Here is a 20,743-nt window from a genome sequence, read left to right on the forward strand (position 1 = left end):
GAAGACATAGGCTGAAAACGGTCCTTTGCGAGGTCTCCGGAACAGAGCTACCATGGATTTGGGAAGGGTTTCAGAAAGAATATACATGAATCCTAGAGAAGATGCCCTAAATGGGATCCTTAGGATCTCACTGATATTTCCTGATGCACTTTGGGAGAGAAAACTGGAATGACTCAGACGTCTGGCAATGAGCACATTGACATAGATGCCGGGATAGAGTGTGAATCAAGACACTCCATCAGGGTAAGATGCACATGTAAAGAACAATCTCATCAGGGTCAGGTCCCATCTGCCAAAGGCCCCCATGGGAGTTGCCCTCTGCTCTCTGCTGCTTCCTGCATTGGCACGGTCACCTGGAGCCCTGCCTCCACTGTCATACCCAATTAACTCCTTCCCCTTTTGATACACCTTTACTGTTAGAGGAATGTTTGTAGAGACAACTCTTCAGGCCTGACCCATTAAGAGTCAAGGGAGCCATGGACAGGCTCACCCCCAGGAGTCTGAGTAGAAGAGAGAGTCTGCCTTGAGGTGATAGGGGGCCACATGTGGGGACACCTGGTCTAGCCCTGAGGCAGGGGAGAGTGGCTAGAGCAGTGGGGAGGCAGAAGTGGTCTCTGATGGGCTGTGCTCACCTCATACAATGGCATGACTGTGTCTGGACGCTAAGGGGTACTCAAGGCCTGTTTCTGAGGGGTCACGGTAGATCAGAGATGAGAAGTGCCACCTGCAACTGTCTGTGCCCTTGGCTCAGGGCTCACATCTGTGACCTCCCTACCCACTGCCCTGAAATTGCCCCTCCCTTGCCCTTCCCCCTGACAATCTCAGGCAGAGGCACCTATAGAAATCAGTGAGGAGTCAGAAAACAGGGGGATCGCATTTGCATGGTTGGGCCCTCCCCTTCTCAACAGTTGAAGAGGTGAAGGGAGAGGTTAAGGGAGGCTCTGCTCAGCTGTGAGGCAACAGAAGGCAGTATCGGTGCTGACCTCCACCATGGCCTGGTCCCCTCTCCTCCTCACCCTCCTCGCTCACTGCACAGGTGACTCGATGTGGGGACACGGGAAGGGCTTCTGGAAGCACAAGTGTGTGCCTGATTCTTCCTCTTGTCTCTAGACCCCAGGAATAACATCTCTGTTGTTTCTCTTTCCAGGGATTTGGGCTCAGTCGGGGCCGAACCAACCATCCAAAGTGTCTGGGGCCCTGGGCCAGAGGGTCACTATCTCCTGCCCTGGAGTTGGTAGTTACGTGTACTGGTACCAACAAATCCCAGGAATGACCCCCAAAACCATCATCTATGGTAATAGCAACCGACCCTCAGGGGTCCCTGATCGATTCTCCGGCTCCAAGTCTGGCAGCACAGGCACCCTGACCATCACTGGGCTCCAGCCTGAGGACGAGGCTGATTATTACTGCTCATCGTGGGACTGTAGTCTAAATGCTCACACAATGCTCTAGGCCTGTGGGGAAGTGAGACAAAAACCTAGTTACTCATCTGTAAACAGGGAAACACATCAGCAGTTGCCTCCTCAGCTTAGCCTGTGATTCTGCTCATTCTGTGGCTGATGACTTGGGCCCAGGTCCATGCAAGGGCACCTCCCGTGAGTGAGGTTCCTCCTGTCCTTTCTGTCCTCAAAGTCACTCTCAGAAACCCCTTCTGACATAAAGAGTCTCCATTAAAGAGAAATCTCTTCTTTTATCAGCTGAGGTATTTTACTTCTAGGCCTGATCGTATCAATTTTTCCTTCTGATATAAAAAGAAATGAAGCATTTTCATTTTTCCTCTGCACTCTACCCATGTGGTGCCTGAAAAATAAGTTAGCCTTATCTGCATCTGGTACTATTATGTCCATGGCAGTGGCTAGTTTCTTCTTGTTATCTCTGATTTGTGAAAAAAAGCCAATTTAAAAGTATAAAATTATGAAGATAAGTTTCAAAACCTTTGTCCATAGGAAAAACCCTGCACTTCAATGTTTATAACAACTTATTCCTAATCACAAAGCCTGAAAGCAACCTAAACTTGGCACATGGATATTTATTCTACGTTTAAATGTAATCACCCAACCAGGAACCAACTAAGAGGTCACCAGGAGGTGCCACTTTTATAAATAATTTGATAATTATATCCAACATTGGAAGAAGCAAAACTCTGCAAACATCTGTAGGTCACGGGGGTGCTAAACGCTGAAAAAGAATCATGTGAACAGAGGAAAACACTCTGAGCCACAGATTATTCTATATGATACTAATGGCCCTTAAATGACACTCTGTCATTGTCTGGCATTGTCTCCCAAACAAACGCAAGCAAATCAGCGCACAACGGCCACACATACCCATGTGAGCAAACACACAAGGACAGGTTGTATCTAGGAGCTCACGAGCCAACCTAAAGGGCCCCCATGAGGCAAAATAGAACGATTTCAACCACAGGAACATAAAAGGATTGGGTTGAAACTCAGTGTCTACACATGTATCTGCCATCTATATTGTTAACTGATGGTATAAATAAATGGAATCAGATGAGACACGTTCCCGTGCAGAAATTTCATGGAACAGGTATAAACCCTTGGCTTGAATGACGTCAGGCATAACCCCCACTCAGTTAGTATGCACAAAGGCACCAACAAGAGGGACAGTCTGAAGAAGTGTCACAGTAAGAGAAGCTTAAGGACAATTCACAACTCAATGTCGCAAAGAATCTTAACTGGATCTTACTACAGAAAAAGGACATTAGGTAAAAACTAAGAAAACCTGAATAAACTGTGGATATTAATTGTTACACGTTGAACTGTGTCTCCAACAATTCATGTGATTAAGAGTTCTAAAAACTCCCATATTTCAGGATGAGACTGTATTTGGAAATGAGACTGTTGCAGATGTAATTACCAGGGTGAGACCAGTAGAGTGTAACTGCATCTGTTCTAAGCTTTCTCTGTCTTTGTTTTTCCTCTGACTCGGTCTGGAATGATGCTGAAAGGAATCTCACTATTTTGGAGAAAAGGCCTATGAACCCATCCTACATTGTCTAGAGAACCCTGGTATCACCAGAAAAAATCTAGACATTTTGTCGTCTTTTCACTCTTAACCAATGGAACATTTACCAAATAAATATAATAGGGTTGAATGTGAGTGGGATTCCCTTCCCTGAATGTCCCTTAATGGATGAGCAGAGAACAAATTTCTAAGAAGATCGATTCCCTTGTACTGTATAGTGGTTTACATCATGGTCATCCTGAAAACACTTACAAAACTGGACTATTAGAGAGGCAAATGAGTCATAAGTATACCAGAGAAGAAAACTAAATTCCAGACTAAGTATAAAGGCCCAGTCAAAACCCAAATTGGGAATTAAGTACAGTGGATACTTCTCTGCGGAGACCTGGTAGTCTTTGACAAACGGAGACTTCAAAGGCCCCAGAGCCTGTACCATGGAGGTGATGGGATATAACAGGAGATTCTCATAATACAGCAGCAACAGCAAAAAGTATTCAAAGTTCAAGGATAACCCGCATGGACTTTTTATCACATACGAACCGGGAGTGATCCTGGGAAATACGAGGCCTTGAAATTGGTTTCGATTGGAGACTGGTAGGGGTGCCTGGTGACTCAGTCGGTTAAGCTTCAGACTTCAGCTCAGGTCATGATGTCGTGGTTCGTGAGCCGAAGCCCTGCCTTGGGCTCTGTGCCACTAACTCAGAGCCTGAAACCTGCTTCTGATTCTGCGTCTCCTGCTCTCTCTCTGTACCTCCCTGCTCTCTCTCCCTCTCTCTCTCTCTCTGCCTCTCTCTCTCTCTCTCTCTTTCTCTCTCTGTCCTCTCTCTCTTTCTCTCTCTGTCCTCTCTCTCTTTCTCTCTCTGTCCTCTCTCTCTCTTAAAAAGAAATAAACATTAAAACAAATTCATATTGGAGACTGGTAGTGATGGCAGGGCCCTGCAGCAAGCAAACCCAATGTCAGGGAACACTAATATGTCCAGGAACATAAACATTGTAAAATAAGCCCTATGGTGAGCAGCCTGGATGCTGTTAGTGACCTGAAGAAAATAAATGTCTCCATCCCAAGCACCCAGGAGAGGATCCACTCATGATCCTTCCCTGGACACTGAAAGCTCAAATATCCATCTGCAAAGGTCAGAGCGTCCTCTAGGGATGCTGTGTGTTGTCAGAGCAGCTGGGTGACCAGGACAGGGGTCATCGGTGGGCTGCTCAGACTGCCCTGAGAGGACTGGGCTCTGGGCCAGGCCAGCAGGAAAATACTCGAATGGCTCTCATCTACTAAGGCAAACAGGGTCCACATTGCAGTGTGACTGTCCCTCACCTGGGCCTCAGGGGCCCCGGGAGTGCTCAGCTCTGACTCACTCCCTTACATCACCTTTCTCCCTCCAACCCCATGGCACCCTTCCCCAGGCCTGAGGCCAGGCACCGACGTCTGGGCCATCGCACAGAACAAAAACGTTTGCAGGCAGAATCTTGAGCGGGACCACAGTCAGGCAGGTGACTACTAGAACACTGGGGAAGAAGGGTCTTGTTTTATTCTACTGGTCTTTTTATTCTGTCGCATCAATCCATGTGTTTCTTTCTAGGCCAATGCCCTACTGGTTTTCATTACTATAGCTTTGTAATATAACTCAAAAGCAGGAAGTCTGGTGCCTCCAGCTTTGTTCTTCTCTCTCAATATTGTTTGGCAATTTGGGGTCTTTCTGGTTGTGTATAAAAGTCGGGAGATTTTTTTCTATTTCTGTGAAAACTGTCTCTGGAATTTTTATGGGAATTGCATGGAGTCTATAGATTGCTTTGGGCAGTGTGTACATTGTAACATGGCTTTTGGTTTAGAAAACGCTGGATGTAGGAATTACGTGGAGGCTGTGTGTGAGGTCGAAGGATGTGTCCAAGATGACACCCGTGTCTGTGGTTCACAATTTGAATGGATGATGATGGCCCAAAAGAAAGAGCCGATGCCCGTTTTAGCCATAAGGTAAAGAATGTGGAGACTGGTATTTTTCCCTTTGTTAATTCACTGATGGATTCTTTTTAATTCAAAACCATTTCCTGAGCACCAAGGACATAGCAGTAAGCTGCAGACACTTAGTGCTACAAAGGACAAAGTAAACTCTCAAGGTCATGGAGCATTTTGGGTCATCACCTGACTCACTATGAAAGACAAGGATCAGATGTTTTACGTGAAGTATTCATATATTGTGGCCCTTGAATATATGTACATTCACACACATGCACGAGTCAAACCAGATTTCAGCGTTAAGGAAGGTATATTTCTCTTCCTAGGTTTGCCTTTCGATTCCATTTGGAGATGCTGGATTCAGGTGGTCAGTTGGCCTACCTCTTAGACCTCCAGTGGATGTCCACTAGAGTCATCGACAAGCAGCCACCCCTCTTTCTCGGGCCTTGACACACGCCCTGACCTCCGACCCAGGGCTCCCCCTCTCAGGGACATCCCTTGGCTCACCCTACAGTTCCCCCCTTACGTACCGCAGCTCTGTAAAGACCTCTTTGTCCCAGCTCCCCTGCACGCCGCACATGCACACGGGCCGTGTCCCCATATGTGTGTCCCAGCAACACCCCTTCGCTGTCCTTACATTTACCATGTGCAGCATCTGTGAACAGGAGACACAGAGCAGTTCTGGGGATACTGTTGGCAGAGATGGACATTTCGAACCAAATCACAAGCTTCCACTGAGATACTTTTCCAAACGTGAGAGTGTCATGGTTCCAATAAGGGACCCAGAAAGGCCCTTTCGTACTCCGCTCCCATGGCTCACAACATCAGTACGACTGCTGTCCAAATGAACATTCTGCTTGGTGTGCAGAGGGGATCACAGCAGCCAGAGGACATGGTGCCTAGGGCAGCAGGGGATCAGAGCGAACAGGGGCCTGCAGAGTGAGGGTCAGCAGCTAAGCTGCCTGGGGGCAGTAGGCACACTGGAGCCTCAGGGCTATGTGACCTGCCTCCACCTGGGAGCGTCCATTGCCCTGTGAGCCCCTGCATCTGGCTGCGTCACCACATTGCTTCCAACGTGGATCACTTCTTCCTTTTTCCCTCTGGCGTCTGGAAAATTGCAGGCTTATACACAAGGCATAGACAGAGCGCATTTCCCAGGAGGAAGTGGGCTCTCAGGACCTGCCCAGAGGATAAGGCAGCTTGTGGGCAGAATCCCTTCAACGGAACCTCAGGGAACAGAGCTCTGTGTGGTGTCCACCATGTCCTGGAGTGTCTCCTTCAGTCCTTTATACAGGGAGACTTTGCCAGATTTTACAGAAAGCAGTCCCTGAGGTCACACAGGACATGCTCTCTCCTCAGTTCATCAAGGAGCAAGGGCAGCAATACGAGACTCACAACCCGTCTCTTAGTAAACTGGTCACTTGAGGCAAGGTCCCCACTGGAAACCTCTGCAATATGCACTATTCTGGGTGTGGGACAGATGCCCCATCAATGTGAAGCTTGACATTGTATAGGATGCAACCAGAATGGGAGGAAATAATCACTTCAGATCCGGGGTCACTGCCCCACACCTTGCAAAGGGCTCTTCACCCGCTCACATGGGACAAGACCTCTTCTCTGCTGCGTTTGTTCCACCCATCGTGTCTCTGGTACCCAGTGTCACCAGTAAGTCACCAACACTGAGACTAATCACTCACTAAGATCTCTGCTGTCACTGCTGCCACAGCACGGCCCTATCTAAGGCCATGACATCCATCTGGGACTTCAAGAGTGACCACTTTCCTTTCCCATCCATGCAAAGTAGTAACCATCGATTTTGGCTTTTTAGTTACATTGTCTAACACGTGAGGAATAATGTTGCAAAATAATGGACGTGAAGATTCCCTTTGCAAGTTCTTGATCCTTGTGGAGCTGGTCCCCGCGCTACTCCATGAACAAGGATGCCGGCCTCAGGACCACATCATAAGTGTGTGAGAGTGTGCGTTTTACCATGTTATAAATGGATCTGTTTTTGTGTTTATGTGGCTCTTATTAGGATTTGGTGTGAAATTTGGCCAAAGGCTCTTTGAGACCAATTGGGGCAATATGATCGTATCTCTTAATGTAATAAGATGGTATGTAAGTAAAGATTTTCTTACTATCATTGGAGTAAATCACACTTAATAATTGTGTATCAATTTATAATATGGTATTGAGGTCTCTTTGTTAATATTTTATACAGAGTATTTCTACCACTATTTAATAATAATGGTCTGTAATTTTCCTTTTAGGGGAATGTTTTTTGAAAGTGTACTTTTGAGTTTTATAACCCTTGTAAACGAACTAAAACATATTATATGCCTTTTGATATTATGAAAAAACAAGGAGCAAATAAAAAATATTCTTCTCAATTCTGAAGTTTTGTTAGTTGTCCTCTGTGAAAACATCTGTATCTTATGCATTTCTATGGAGTGCTTCTAGAAAAACATTTTCCATTTTTCAATTAAAGTTGGTCTATACACTCAGTATATTTTTATAGCCAAATTGTAACTTTTTGAGAAAGTATGCATTCAATGTATTCTTAATAGGAGCTATCGCTCACAAGTTGCTTCCATTCATTTTTCGTGTTTCAACATGAGTTCAATAGGATATGCTTGCAACAGCCCTGTGGACCCTACAGTGCTGGTCAGTGACGACCAATCACCCAAAGGAGCCCAACCTGGAGGCTTTGAGCTATGTCAGCACGTGCTTGTTCCAGAGCTCTCCCCGGGGGATGAGTCCTACCTCCACCCTCCTCAGTGTGTGGTGTGGGCTGGGCTCCAGCACCAGGGCTCAGGGAGGGGCTGGACTGTCACTGAATGGGACCCTTGTGCATGGACAGCCCCTCCTGTGTCAGGGGTGGAGGGGAAATGAGAGCCTGGGGTAGCCCAGCCCAGTGTGTGGACCAGAGGCTGTGCCACCATGGCCTGTACTCCTGTCTTCCTTAAGCTCCTCCCGCACTGCACAGGTAGGGACAGGCCTTGCGGACACAGGGTGGGCTCCAAATCACTCTTTCTGTCCTCAGTGACCTGAGAGATGCTTTTTCTTTTTCCTTTCTAGCCCCATCCCCCCTGAGTGTCTGTGTTCGCATGTCCCCTATCCCAGCCTGTGCTGACCCAGCCGCCCTCCATCCCTGCATCTCCAGAAGCAACGGCCGGACTCACCTGCGCCATGAACAGTGGATTTCGTGTTTGCAGCTACTACATAGACAGGTTCCAGAGAAGCCAGGGAGCCCTCCCTGGTATCTTCTTTGGTTCTCTTCACACTCAAATAAGCACCAGGGTCCGGGGTCCCCAGTTGCTTCTCTGAATCCAAAGATGCCTGGGCCAATGCAGGAATTCTGCTCATCTCTGATGAGCAGCCTAAGCACGAAGCTTCTATTGTGCTACAGATCCTGGCAGTGGAAGCAGCTTTCCTTACAGTGTCTCAGACAAGGAGGGAGTGACACAAAAACACTTGGGGCTGAAAGCCTTGTCTCCGAGCATCCTGTACTGAGACACTTGTGTGGACGCTCCTGTAGGAGGGAGTCCTCTGAGGGGTCACGTGTCCTTGAGGAAGAAGGAATAACACACAGATCATGCTGTTGCCTGAGACAGCACAGGTGTCCCAGGAGCGCACACAGGTGAGGGAATAGAGCCCGATGGCACAGGCTTATGGTGTCTGGAGAATAAATACTTTTACAACATAAACCTCAGTCTCTCTCTCTCTTGTTGTCTCTCCTTTACTAGTCTCAGAATAATTCACTTTACACACTCCTGGTCATTGATTATATGTTTGTCTGTTTATGTGTTTTCCCACAACAAGGAACTCTCTGGGACATGTGGAGAGTGTCCTCAAATTTACCTGAATTTCACACCGAGGTTTATCTGCCAGGAAACGGTGACATGTGCACAGGTGAAGGGCTCAGCACCAGGAGGCTGCTCCCCATTTTGATGCCAACAGCAGCTAGTAGCTCACCTGTACCCTCTGTCCAACGTGCGACAAATTGGAGGTTCCCACATCTCCCTCGATGCGTTCCATTTATTCGCCTGAGGGGCTCACAGATCTCAGGGAAACACTGACTCCTTTAGTCAGTTCATTAAAGATATGGTGAAGGGGACAGGGGAACAAGTAATGAAGAGCCACCTAGTGTCAAGTCTGGGAGCGTCCCGAGCACCAGAGCATCAGTCCCTGGGGAGTTGAGGTGCATCTCTTCTGGGAGTGGATGTGTTCGCCAAACCAGAAGCTCTTCAATCACTGTGCTTTGTGATTTTATTGAGGATTCGGGGAGACATGATCAGACATTAACTACGCTGTCAGCCTTTTTCCTGTCTCTCAAGTATGAGGGGTGAAGATTCCCAGCCTCTGACCAAGCCTTGGTCTTTCTGGGGACCAGCCCCATCCAGGAGGCTTCAGGGAGCCCACCCAGAGTCACATCATTAGAACTAAGATGTTTCTAGTGTTCTTTTCATTTAGAAAATGACAAGAATTTCAGCAATTCGGTGTCAGCATCTAGGATGTAGAGACAGGTGTGTAGTTTCTGAGATCATACAGTACTGTTGTCTGGACTGAAAATGGTGACAGAGGTACTCACGTTCATCCACAAATCTCAAGCCGTAAACTGTGTCTCTTGTGTTACTGATGACACAACCATATCTGACATGTTAATAAGCACCTTGGTCAGAGACAATTTCCTCTCTCACCCATCTGACTAAAAGTGAGTCCCAAAGTCTTCAGACTCTCCTCACTGCACCCTCCCCCACACACACTCTGCTCGTCTCCCCTCTTCTCCTGCTTCCCTCAGGCCTTCCGCCTCTCTCTATGGCTCTTCAGGCCCGAACTCCATCTCTATGTTAGGATTTCAGAGAAAACTATAATCTTGCAAGAGTTTCCACTCTCCAGGATCCATCTCTAAAGAGACGATGCAGAAATGGACCAGCAGGAAATCACTTCCTCATGTGATTCCTGCTCTCATCTCTGATTGTAGTTTTCATGCCCCACCAACCTCATCAATCTCTGTAATACGACAACATGATTACCGTATTTCCGTGAAATGAATGTCCACCCAGCCTTTGAGTATTTGCACAGAGAAGCGATTCATGCAATTACTTCTGCCTTCAGAATGACCGAGGCTGCACACAGGGTAACTTTTGCCATGGTGAACGAAGGAAGGATTGGCTGCATATTTCAATACATGACAGCTTTTCTTGGTCTTGAGAATATTGGTTTCTAAGACCATAAGGACACTCACTCAGCCACACACTTTTGCACCAAGCAATGCAGTGTCAAGCATTAAACCTTTTGCAAAATAACAGTAGACACTATCTGACGGTCACCCAATGGAGGTATGAGGGGGTACGAGAGGCACAGTGGGGGAGGGCTGTGATGTGAAGGGCATGAAGAAGGGGCTGTGTGATCAGCCCCTATCTTGTGCTTCCGAAGACCTGAAGACCCCACAGCTATGGGAAATGTGTCTACAGGAAGGAGAATGGATAGAAGGCCCATCCACAAGGCCTGACATTCTGATTCAGTGAAATTCCTATAGAACTAATTCAGACCATATTCCTCCCCTTTGCGTAAGTTTCATACTCGTGCAAGAGAAGTGGACTTCCAGACATTGGTCTTCTTGAGTTCCAAGCTCCAGAACGCTGGACAGTCATACAGAGAGCCAGCGCCAGGGATGGGTTTGCATGGGGACCAACACAACACTCAGCAAATGCAGAGAGGACATAAGGGGACAGGGATACACTTGTCTTCATGTGTGGCCTCTGAAGGAAAGGTTTTCCATTCTCTCTCTCTTTCTCTCCCTCTCTCTCTCTCTCTCTCTCTCACTCTCTCTCTCTCTCACACACACACACACATACACACACAAACACGGATCTCTCCTGTATCTGAGTATATGGTGTTCGGGATTTTGTAGCTTCCTGGCTTCTCTTCCTCCCCAAAACTTATGGTCAACCTGTGCTCATCCAGCCAACCTCAGGGTCACAAGCCCAGGAGGAAGCATTCTCATCATCAGGAAACTCCAGCGACATCCAGTGTGACCAGTGTCCTGTCACTGAGCAGCCAGGACTTGCCCTGATCACCTTCTCTCCTAAGACAGGTTGATGCTCAGGAATCCCAGGGTGAGTCTCTATCGTTGTGGGCAGTTCAGCCTCTGACGCCCTTGGGCTCCAGTCAGCACTTGAGGCTGATCAGTACATTGGTTCTGGAATAGCAGCTTCAGTGTTGCTCCCACACAGCTCAAAGCCCAGGGGGATGTATCACACCCTCCCTGTGCTCTTAATGCTGGACTGTTACTCCCTCAGTCCCCCCAGCGACACCTCCAGCCAGGTTGGAGTTCTGATGAAAATTCTTCTGTCTCAAACTGGGGCCACAATGCCTGTGACCTCAGGGACATAGTCCCCCTCATCTCCACCTCTCCACCGCTCACATGTGGGATCTTTGACCGAAGATTCATGTAGCCTTGGTGAACAGAAATTCACTCCTCTAGTCATGGTGGCTGGATGAACTATTGCTCTCTCCTGCATATGCTGGACACAAAGAACACAGGTAGAGCTGTGCTCACCCCAGAGACAAGTCTGACCCCAAATCGCTCTCTCCTAGAAGCTCTGTGTGTGCTTAGTAATTGAATCACTGAGATGGCTCTGATTCCTAGGAACAGACTCCCACTGGGGTTTCATTGCACATCATGCCAGACTCACCTACTTATAGAACAATGCCACCATAGTAAGCTGGTTGCAAAGAAAACATGACTTTGCAAAAAGTTTATAGCAGGCATCCTTTTTGCATTGTTTTTCCATCCATGTTTTTACCTACAATTTCTATCCATCTTTGCTCTGCAATAAATACAGTTGTATGAAAACTATACTAGTGATTGTATCTGCATTTTCATAATAAAGATGTCATTGACTGAAATAAATATTACTGAGAGAAATTTTGTATAAAGGAGCACACACCCATTCAAAGGGCACACTGGGCTAAGTGCTGACTAACACATAAACTGTGTCACCGGATCCTCGTCAGAGCACCTGCTGCTGTCGCTCCTTCCCTCCCAGAACGGCCTGCAAGTTTGTCTTTGGGCTCTGAGGTCAGTGTCACACTCAAGGCTCCTGTAGACTTGGGTCTCTTTGCTGGGAGAGCAGATCCTGGAAGGAATCACTGCACATAGTATGAGGAGAGCTATTGTTTTCAACAGGCAGACATAGTGACAGATGACAAAGATTTTTTTGCGTAACGTCCCGAGGAATACACACAACTGTTTCTCCCCACAGCCTGAACAGAGCTCTCCCTCTTTCCTCAGTGCTGTGGGAAACTTGGAGGAAGGTGAGCTCTGGAAACCCGGGAGAAATCACGTAACAGGAAAGGACACAGAATCCTACACAGAAGGGTCCACGTGTCCAGTGGTACTCATCACTGCACTGGGCATGATCTTGATCTAAGTGGACTTTTGGTAGAGACACCACCTCCTTCCTGACCCATGATCCATACAGGCGGTCATGGACTGACTCTCCCTGAGGAGTCTGAGTAGAGCATCCAGTCTGCCTTAGGTTATGGGAGGTTCCCTAGAGGAACACCTGGACTGACCCTTGTCAGAGTGCAGTGGGCAGTGCAATGGGGACACAGGAGCTCTCTTTGGTGGACTTGCCTACCAGTTCAAACAATGGCGGCTCTGAGTCTGAACACCAGGGGGCTCACAGGACCCATTGCTGTGGGTTCAGGGCTGATGAGAACTGAAACCTACCACCTGTACTGTCAGTGCCCCTTGCACACGGCTCACAACTGTGTCCTCCTCACCCTTTGGCCTGAAACAGCCCCCCCTCGACCAGCCCCCTGACATCTTCAGGCGGAGGGAACTGACATAGGCCCAGGGAGGGGTCAGAGAGCTGGGGTCTCATTTGCATGGAGGGGGCCCTCCCTCCCTCAGAAGATGAAGAGGGGAAGGGAGAGGTTAGGGGAGGCTCTGCTCAGCCATGAGGCACAGAAGACAGAATCGGTGATGACCACCACCATGGCCTGGTCTCCTTTCCTTCTCACTCTCCTTGCTCACTGCACAGGTGACTGGATGAGGGCACACTAGAGGGGGCTCTGGGAGGACATGTGGGTCCTGCTTCCACTCCCTTGTATCCAGACCCCAGCATCACCCTCTCTGTGTTTCTACCCCTTCCAGGGTCCTGGGCCCAGTCAGTGTTGACTCAGCCGCCCTCAGTGTCGGGGTCCCTGGGCCAGAGGGTCACCATCTCCTGCACTGGAAGCAGCTCCAACATCGGGGGTGGTAATTATGTGAGCTGGTACCAACAAGTCCCAGGAACGGCCCCCAGTCTCCTGATTTATGAGAATAACAAACGACCCTCTGGGGTCCCCGATCGATTCTCTGGCTCCAAGTCTGGCAGCTCGGGCTCCCTGACCATCACTGGGCTGCAGGCTGACGACGAGGCTGATTACTATTGTGCATCATTGGACGATAGTCTCAGTGCTCACACAGAGCTCCAGGCCTGTGGGAAAGTGAGACAAAAACCTGTCGTCCCCACAGTGATGGGCTTTCCTTGTGTAGCTGCCACCTTCTGCTTCCCTCTTTGTTTGAAGCAACACAGCTGCTTCCCTCTTTGTTTGACCTAAAACTGAGGCCTGAAAACAAAACCCAACGAACCTCCTCTAGTCTATGTCCTTTCCCTGTCAATTCTGTCCCCAAAGCCTGTCCTTATAGGCACATATTTTCTGTTTTATACAAGCTGAGCAGAAATTCCTGGATGCTGGGGCCGGTTGTCCTGGGGACCAGTGTCCCTGAGGGTTGTGCCTGTCTGCTACGCCTACCATATGACGATACCACACACTGGATGCCTACACCAACGGTAGTGAATTTCTCTCAGTTTGGAGCCTAAATGTCCACGTTCAAGGGGGTGGCAGGATTGATTTCCCCTGAGGCCACTCTCCTTGACTTGCAAGTGGCGACATTCGTCCTGGGTCCTCACGTGGCATTCCCATGTGTGCTTACCCATGCTGCCTCTACCTCTTCTGTAAAGACACCAGCACTGTTTATGGGGGCAGCACCCTCCTAACCTCATTATCCACGATTACATCTTTTAATGCCTTTTCTCAAACAGTCACAATGTGGGTTCGGGTTTCCATACAGGGTTTTGAGGGGCACAGATGAGTTCATATCAAGGTGTCAAGACAGACCCGGACACACAGTACAGCTGTGTCTGACTCAGGAAAGTCATTGTCCACATGATATGCATGAATGGCATTTACTGAACCTTCACTACATGACCTCTGTTGGTTTAGGAGCTCAAGTCGCAGTGCAGAAGTGACAGGGAGGGTCCCCAGGCTCAGGGAGCCGACACTGTCTGGGGAAGAAAGGGAACACACAAGCAATACATTGTGCCTCACCCTGACTTCTCACATGACGACCGAATGTCTCTGCAGGCTCCGGTCACACCCACACGACACACCCTCTGTGTGACACAGACTTGTTCTCCATCTCCCACTGATCAGCAGCCTCAGATTTCACGTGACTCGATCATATCACCCCTCCATCTGCCCTGACGCTATTGGGCGACAAGGGAAGGGATTGTGCGATTGGTTTGGTTAACACAGTGCGTGTCTTGTGGGAATTGAACTCAGTCCCTGACTGACCACGTAGCTTGGAAGTTTGGGGTCCAGATAAGAGAGGCAGATGATAGAACTTTGAACAACCAGGTCCCCACCATATGTGTCGTCTTCCCTCCATCGTCTTTGTAATTCAGGTTGGGACATGGTCTGTGGGCTCCGGCATCTGCGGAGGAGACACAGGCCAGGTGGTTCCCATCTCATAAAACTACAGCTCGGGCCCCTGTCCATTCTGACGTCTGCACCTGGTCAGCTCAGGCCAACACACACTCCCAGGCACAAGGTGCTGATGTGAAACGGAGGCAGGCCCAGGAGAGGTGGAGAGCATTAATAAAAGCAAATGCTTTGTTTTCTTAGAGACTTTAAAAAGAATTCAGAGTGTTCACTGTTTTTGATCCTAGGATAAAGATGTATACATTTCAAATGGCTCTGTAAGAAAACAATCACTGAATTCAGGTAATAACATAAAAGGTAATTTGAATAAATGGTGAAATATTTTCTTTCCTAAAGACCCTGGCTCAAAACTTTAGCAATAAGTAGACAGGCTGTACAAGCACTTTATCACTGCTTCTTTTTAGGTTTCCTTTGAGAAGGCGCGTGGGCAGGTACAAGCACAGGTGCCATGCAGATCCTTCTGAGACCGGAAGGGGGGAGAAGACGCGGCAAACCCCAACGACTCAGTGTGCCACCCGGGACACCTGCTCCTTCCCTGAACAGGCTCTTCGACAGCAGAGACGAGCCTCACGTCCAGGCTTCATGGTCCTGAGGACTCAGAAGGCTGCCTAGTCTGGTTGTGGCAGTCGCTTCTTTCTGCTCTGGAAAGTGTAACAAACTTTCGCGAGAAAAACATGGGCCGGCACTAACAGCTCCCAGGTGGAGGCCCCAGTTGGGTTTCCGGTGACACCCAGTCCTCAGGGTCTCCTCCTAGTTCTCTTGTTCCGGGTCAGGCTACTCATCATCCATGTTACTAAATGTAAAAACTGCACAACAGTCAACATGCGAAATAGTCAATATGTGAAACAGGATGCAAGAAAAGAGTGAGAAAGGAATTTAACTTCTTTAAATCTAAATCTGGATTTAAGAAGAGAACAAAATAAGATAACAAAGATGATATTAAATTAAATACATTACCTAAAGATATTAAATTATATTACATTTAAATGCACCAATTGTTCCAGTTACAGACATGGATTGACATAACGGATCAAAAGGGCCACTCTTAAAATAAAGATACATATAGGATGAATTTAAAAGGATGGTGAATGGGGTGCCTGAATGGCTCAGTCAGTTAGGTGTCGGCCTTTGGCACAGGTCATGATCTCCTTGTTCATGAGTTCAGGCTCTGCGATGGGCTCTATGCTGACAGCTCGGAGCCTGCACCTGTTTCAGATTCTGTGTCTCCCTCTCTCTCTGCCCCCCCTTGCTCACACTCTGTCTTTCTCTGTCTCTCAAAGGTGAATAAACTTCAAAAAGTTTTAAACTACAATAAAAGAAAAGAATGGTAGAGAAAAGTATATCTTGAAACAATGAAAGGACAGAAAGATGTGGTTGTATAAGTGTCACGTAAAGTGAAGGACTTGGCGGTTACAAGGGCTGAGGGCAGAGAGGGGGCAATGGCCTGACTGCTGGTGCGTCAGGTACCCTGAAGGTGCTCATCCTGCCATCCACCTCCTGACCACGCTGCCTGCCCTCCAGGCCCCTCTCCATCTCCTGCAGCAGCTCCCCGGGGGACTCAGCCTTCTCCCCAGTGCACCCCCATCCTGCACCATAACCAGGGCATCCGGGAGGCCAACCCCTAGGTCCCTACCTGCTCCCTACCCACCACCTGCTCCTGGCATCCCTCCTGTGAATCCCTTGGCACCTGGCATGGTAAGACCAGGAATGCCGATGCAAAGAAGATGTGGAAGAAAATGAAGAAAGTTCTTACAGATATACAAAACCACAAGCATGGCAAGCATTCCTCCTCCTCCTCCTCCTCCTCCTCCTCCTCCTTCTCTTCTACAGCACTGTTTCTGACTGAGTAAAGGGCCTGGACCCTTCCCTCAAGCCTTTCTGGTTCTGCTCTCCGACCAAGAATCAGATGCCATCTTTGTCCTGGGGAAAATTAGCCCCATCCCCCTCCTCCTTCACCCCTCTCTGAGCCTTACTCTGCTGTTCAGCCATGACTGGCTGGGGAATTGGATAAGAATGACCATGGGTTAGTAAAGACTGTCTTCTCACTACTTGAATGGACATTTCAGCTGATGAGTTTAGTAGAACTCTTTTTGGCAGATGATGAGTCTTCGGAGCTAACTACTGAAGACGAGTATAAGAGGTGTCAAATGTGATTTTTTAAACTTTTTTGCAATATTCGAGGTGTCGTGGGAAGTGATATGGAGTTTTAATTATGGAAAAGAGAAACTCTACCATTGTAGTGATGGTGGGCAAACGTTGGTCATTTACTGGCAAATACATTTCCCAGCAGGACTTTACTGACCCTACTAACTGGGAGGCTGCTGGGAAATGGAGTCCATTGGGTTGATAAGCTCTGCCTGCCCTTTTGGAACCTAATCTCACTGGTGTCTCAGGCCCTTCGCTTTCTCCAGCTCTCATTTAATCCAAATACAGCTCTTTATCCAAGGAAGAAAGGAAGGGAGGAAGGAAGGAAAGAGGAAAGGGAGAGAGATAGGGAGAGAAAGAGAGAGAAAGAAAAGAAAACAAAGGAAAGTAAAGAAGGAAGAAAGAAAGAAGGAAAGAAAGAAAGAAAGAAAGAAAGGAAAAGAAACAAAGAAAGAAAGAAAGAAAGAGAGAGAGAGAAAGAAAGAAAGAAAGAAAGAAAGAAAGAAAGAGAAAGAAAGTTAGAGAGAAAGAGAGACAGGAGAGGAAGGAGAGGAAGAAAAAACAAATGAGAGGCAACTACTGTCACTGACCCTTTAAATTTCCTCTGTGCTCAGAGTCAGACCCTCAGACCCTCCAGGGTCTCCAAGGCCTCCCTGTCTGTTTCTCACCGGCAGTCCTGGGGGTGACAGAGACAGCTTTCTGTCTCAGGTCCCCATGGGCCTGCAGCAGTAAGTCAGAAGTGATGCTTCTGCCCCATGTTGAGCACTAACAATAAGGCTCATCCTCAGGCTGCAGGCTGAGAAGGTCCTAGAGGCCTTGTTCCCAGAGTGGGAGCCAGAGAACCGAGCTGAGATCCCCGAGGGCCTATTTCTTCTGAGCACCACAGTTGTGGTAACGCTGAGAGAAATCTCTTGGAAGCAGCCCACATAATTTGCTCCAACACTGTTGCTAATTCCCGTCCAGGTGAGGGTCACCTTGTGCCCCTGAAACCCTGACAGGGAGGCCTCCTGTGTCGGGGCACACTGTGCCCAGGACCCTGCAACAGAGCAGTGGAGACATGGACAGGCAGGTCCCGAGGGAATGCCTCCAGCTTGTTCTTCAAAAGAAGGGAAGAAGGAGCCCAGCACACCCCAGCCCAAAATCACTCACCTTGCTTTCCACAGCCAGTCACCTAAGCGGAGAACAAGGGGGGTGAGGAGGAGAGGGGTCCAGGTCAAGGTGTAGACAGCCCAGGCTGTGTGCCTGACTGAGCCCACCAGTGAGAGAACTGCACAAAGCCTCTCTCATCCCCTCCCCACTTTGGAGAGCAGAGAGGAATCCTTCATGCAAATCACTCCTCTCCTGGGTCCCGAAAACTAGTCACTAAATATGGTGACAGCTGAGGGGGGGTGGGGCTGGGGAGCCAATCGTGGGCCCCGGTGAGCATAGAGCAGAGGGTACAAGGCAGGGTTCCAGGACTGTGTGCCCAGCTGAGACACCCCTCAGCCATCCCTGCACCTCCCCCAATGGAGAGGGACAGACCTCCAGTGCCCCCTGCTGTCTCAGAGTTCAGACTCACTTAGGACTGGGAGAAGGAACTGGAGTTGAGCAGAGAGAGGGACCCTCTGGACTTGAGCCTGCCTGGCACCCCACCCATCCCTACACAGGGTCGGGGGCTTCTGATCCCCCAAGTGCGACCTCCTGTGTGGCAGGCACCACCACACCTCAGTCCTTACTTCAGAGTTGTGGCTTCCTCAGCATGCATCACTCGGTGCTCCCCCACCACTTAGATAGTTGTGTTGTTGGGACGTCAGGTGAGGGACCCCTCAGGGAAGTTGTGTCCTGCACTGAGGGATAAGAAGGGCAGAGGGCAGGCTCACCACTCCACAGGTTGTATCAGGAAGGCCTGAGGAGACATCCCATCTCTTTGTCATGTCAGGACACTTCCCACCCAGGCAAGCCAGTCCCCATAATCCTCTGCACCTGCCCCCATCCTCACACTTCATGGGGCAGGGTCCGTTAACAAAAATGCACATGAGATTCTTCAAGGACACACTGTAATTAGAAACAAGGGACATGTGCCTCTCACGTTGCCTTTTCCCAAGAGCACCCATAGGCGATAGTCAGCAACACAGTCATCCCAGGATGCAGCCAGGAAGCCCCAGTGGTGAGGGAGACACTGGAGGTGACTCGGTCCCCGGCACCAGATAGGTTTCCCTTCCAGACGGGACTGCATATTTGGGAAAACACAGAAGCTTGGGAATTGTAAGGACAGAGCTCATCCCATGACTCAGAAGTTCCTGGTGCTCTAAGCCCTCCTTTCTCAGTGTGCAATGTATTATAATTACATCAGATCCTTCTCTAGTCCTTCTGTGCGTCACACAAGGTTCTACTCCTTCTGTAAATATTCACACAATTCTTTTCCCCAGTATCTATCCAATCCATCTCTGCACTGTTGATGACAATACATCTAGGATATATCTTCTGGGATTCATACCATATATATATGTGTATATACACACATATATATATGAAACACAAACTACGTATAAATAAAACATGAGATATTGTTATACACACACACACAACTTCTAGTTATCGACTCTCGATTAACATAGAACCCTGTGCTCTAGTCCTACAAATATTTAATGCTTCTCATTGAATACCTCCCATGAAACATCTCCTCCTTGTCTGTCATAGTGAGTCACATGAAAACCCAACATGCTCCACGACCTTGACAGTTTTGTTTGTCCTTTCAACACTGAGTGTCTGCAGTCTACCGGCACTTAGCTGGTGCCCAGGAAAGGTTTTTGAACTAAAAAGAATACATCAGTGAATTAAAAAAGAAAAAGTACACATATCCACATTCTTTACCTTATTGCCAAAACTAGTAACTCTTCTTTCATTTCAATCATCATAATCCATCCACATTTTTAAGCACAGAGATGGAGGTCATCTTAGACAAACCCTTAGACCTCACACACAGCCTACAGGTAATTCCTAAATCCAGGGATCTCCACAATAAATATAATGCTAAAATGTCCACACTACCCAAAGCACTCTATAAATTCAATGCAATCCCCATAAAAAATCCAACGACGTTTTGCACAGATATTTAAAAAAAAAAACAAATTTTGTATAGAACCAGAAAAGACCCCAAATAGCCAAAGCAATCTTGAGAAGGAACAAACCTCGAGACACCATTCTTCACACTTTGAAATTATATTACAAAGCTGTAGTCATGAAAAACAATGTGGTATTGTTCTCGAGAGACACATAGATTCATGCCATAGATAAAAAGACCAGAAAGTCATTGAAGTTCCTCTTACACCCAGCGAACGCATAGGCTGAAAACGGTCCTTTGCAAGGTCTCCGGAACAGAGCTACCATGGATTTGGGAAGGATTTCAGAAAGAATATACATGAATCCTAGAGCAGATGCCCCAAATGGGATCCTTAGGATCTCACTGCTATTTCCTGATGCACTTTGGGAGAGAAAACTGGAATGACTCAGACGTCTGACAATGAGCACATTGACATAGATGCCGGGATAGAGTGTGAATCAACACACTCCATCTGGGTAAGAAGCACATGTAAAGAATAATCTCATCAGGGTCAGGTCCCAACGGCCAAAGTTCCCCATGGGAGCTGCCCTCTGCTCTCTGCTGTTTCCTGCATTGGCACGGGCGCCTGGAGCCCTGGCTCCGCTGTCATATTCAGTTAACTCCTTCCCCTATTGGTACACATTTACTGTTAGAGGAATGTGTGTAGAGACAACTCTTCAGTCCTGATCCATGAACAGTCAAGGGAGCCATGGAAAGGCTCACCCCCAGGAGTCTGAGTAGAACAGAGAGTCTGCCCTGAGGTGATGGGGGGCCACGTGGGGATACCT

The 20,743-nt window shown here is 48.2% G+C and overlaps 1 gene segment (V, D, J or C); it reads left to right on the top strand.

Annotated features, from left to right (window-relative positions):
• The first annotated feature begins 872 nt into the window (after positions 1-872).
• Positions 873-16,353, top strand: LOC131489629 (immunoglobulin lambda variable 1-40-like). The segment is given in 3 exon segments: positions 873-1,036; positions 13,116-13,442; positions 16,250-16,353. Coding segments are annotated over 3 exon segments (477 nt in total).
• The last annotated feature ends 4,390 nt before the right edge of the window (positions 16,354-20,743 follow it).

Source organism: Neofelis nebulosa, chromosome 11 (assembly GCF_028018385.1).
Source record: "Neofelis nebulosa isolate mNeoNeb1 chromosome 11, mNeoNeb1.pri, whole genome shotgun sequence".
NCBI lineage: Eukaryota > Metazoa > Chordata > Mammalia > Carnivora > Felidae > Neofelis > Neofelis nebulosa.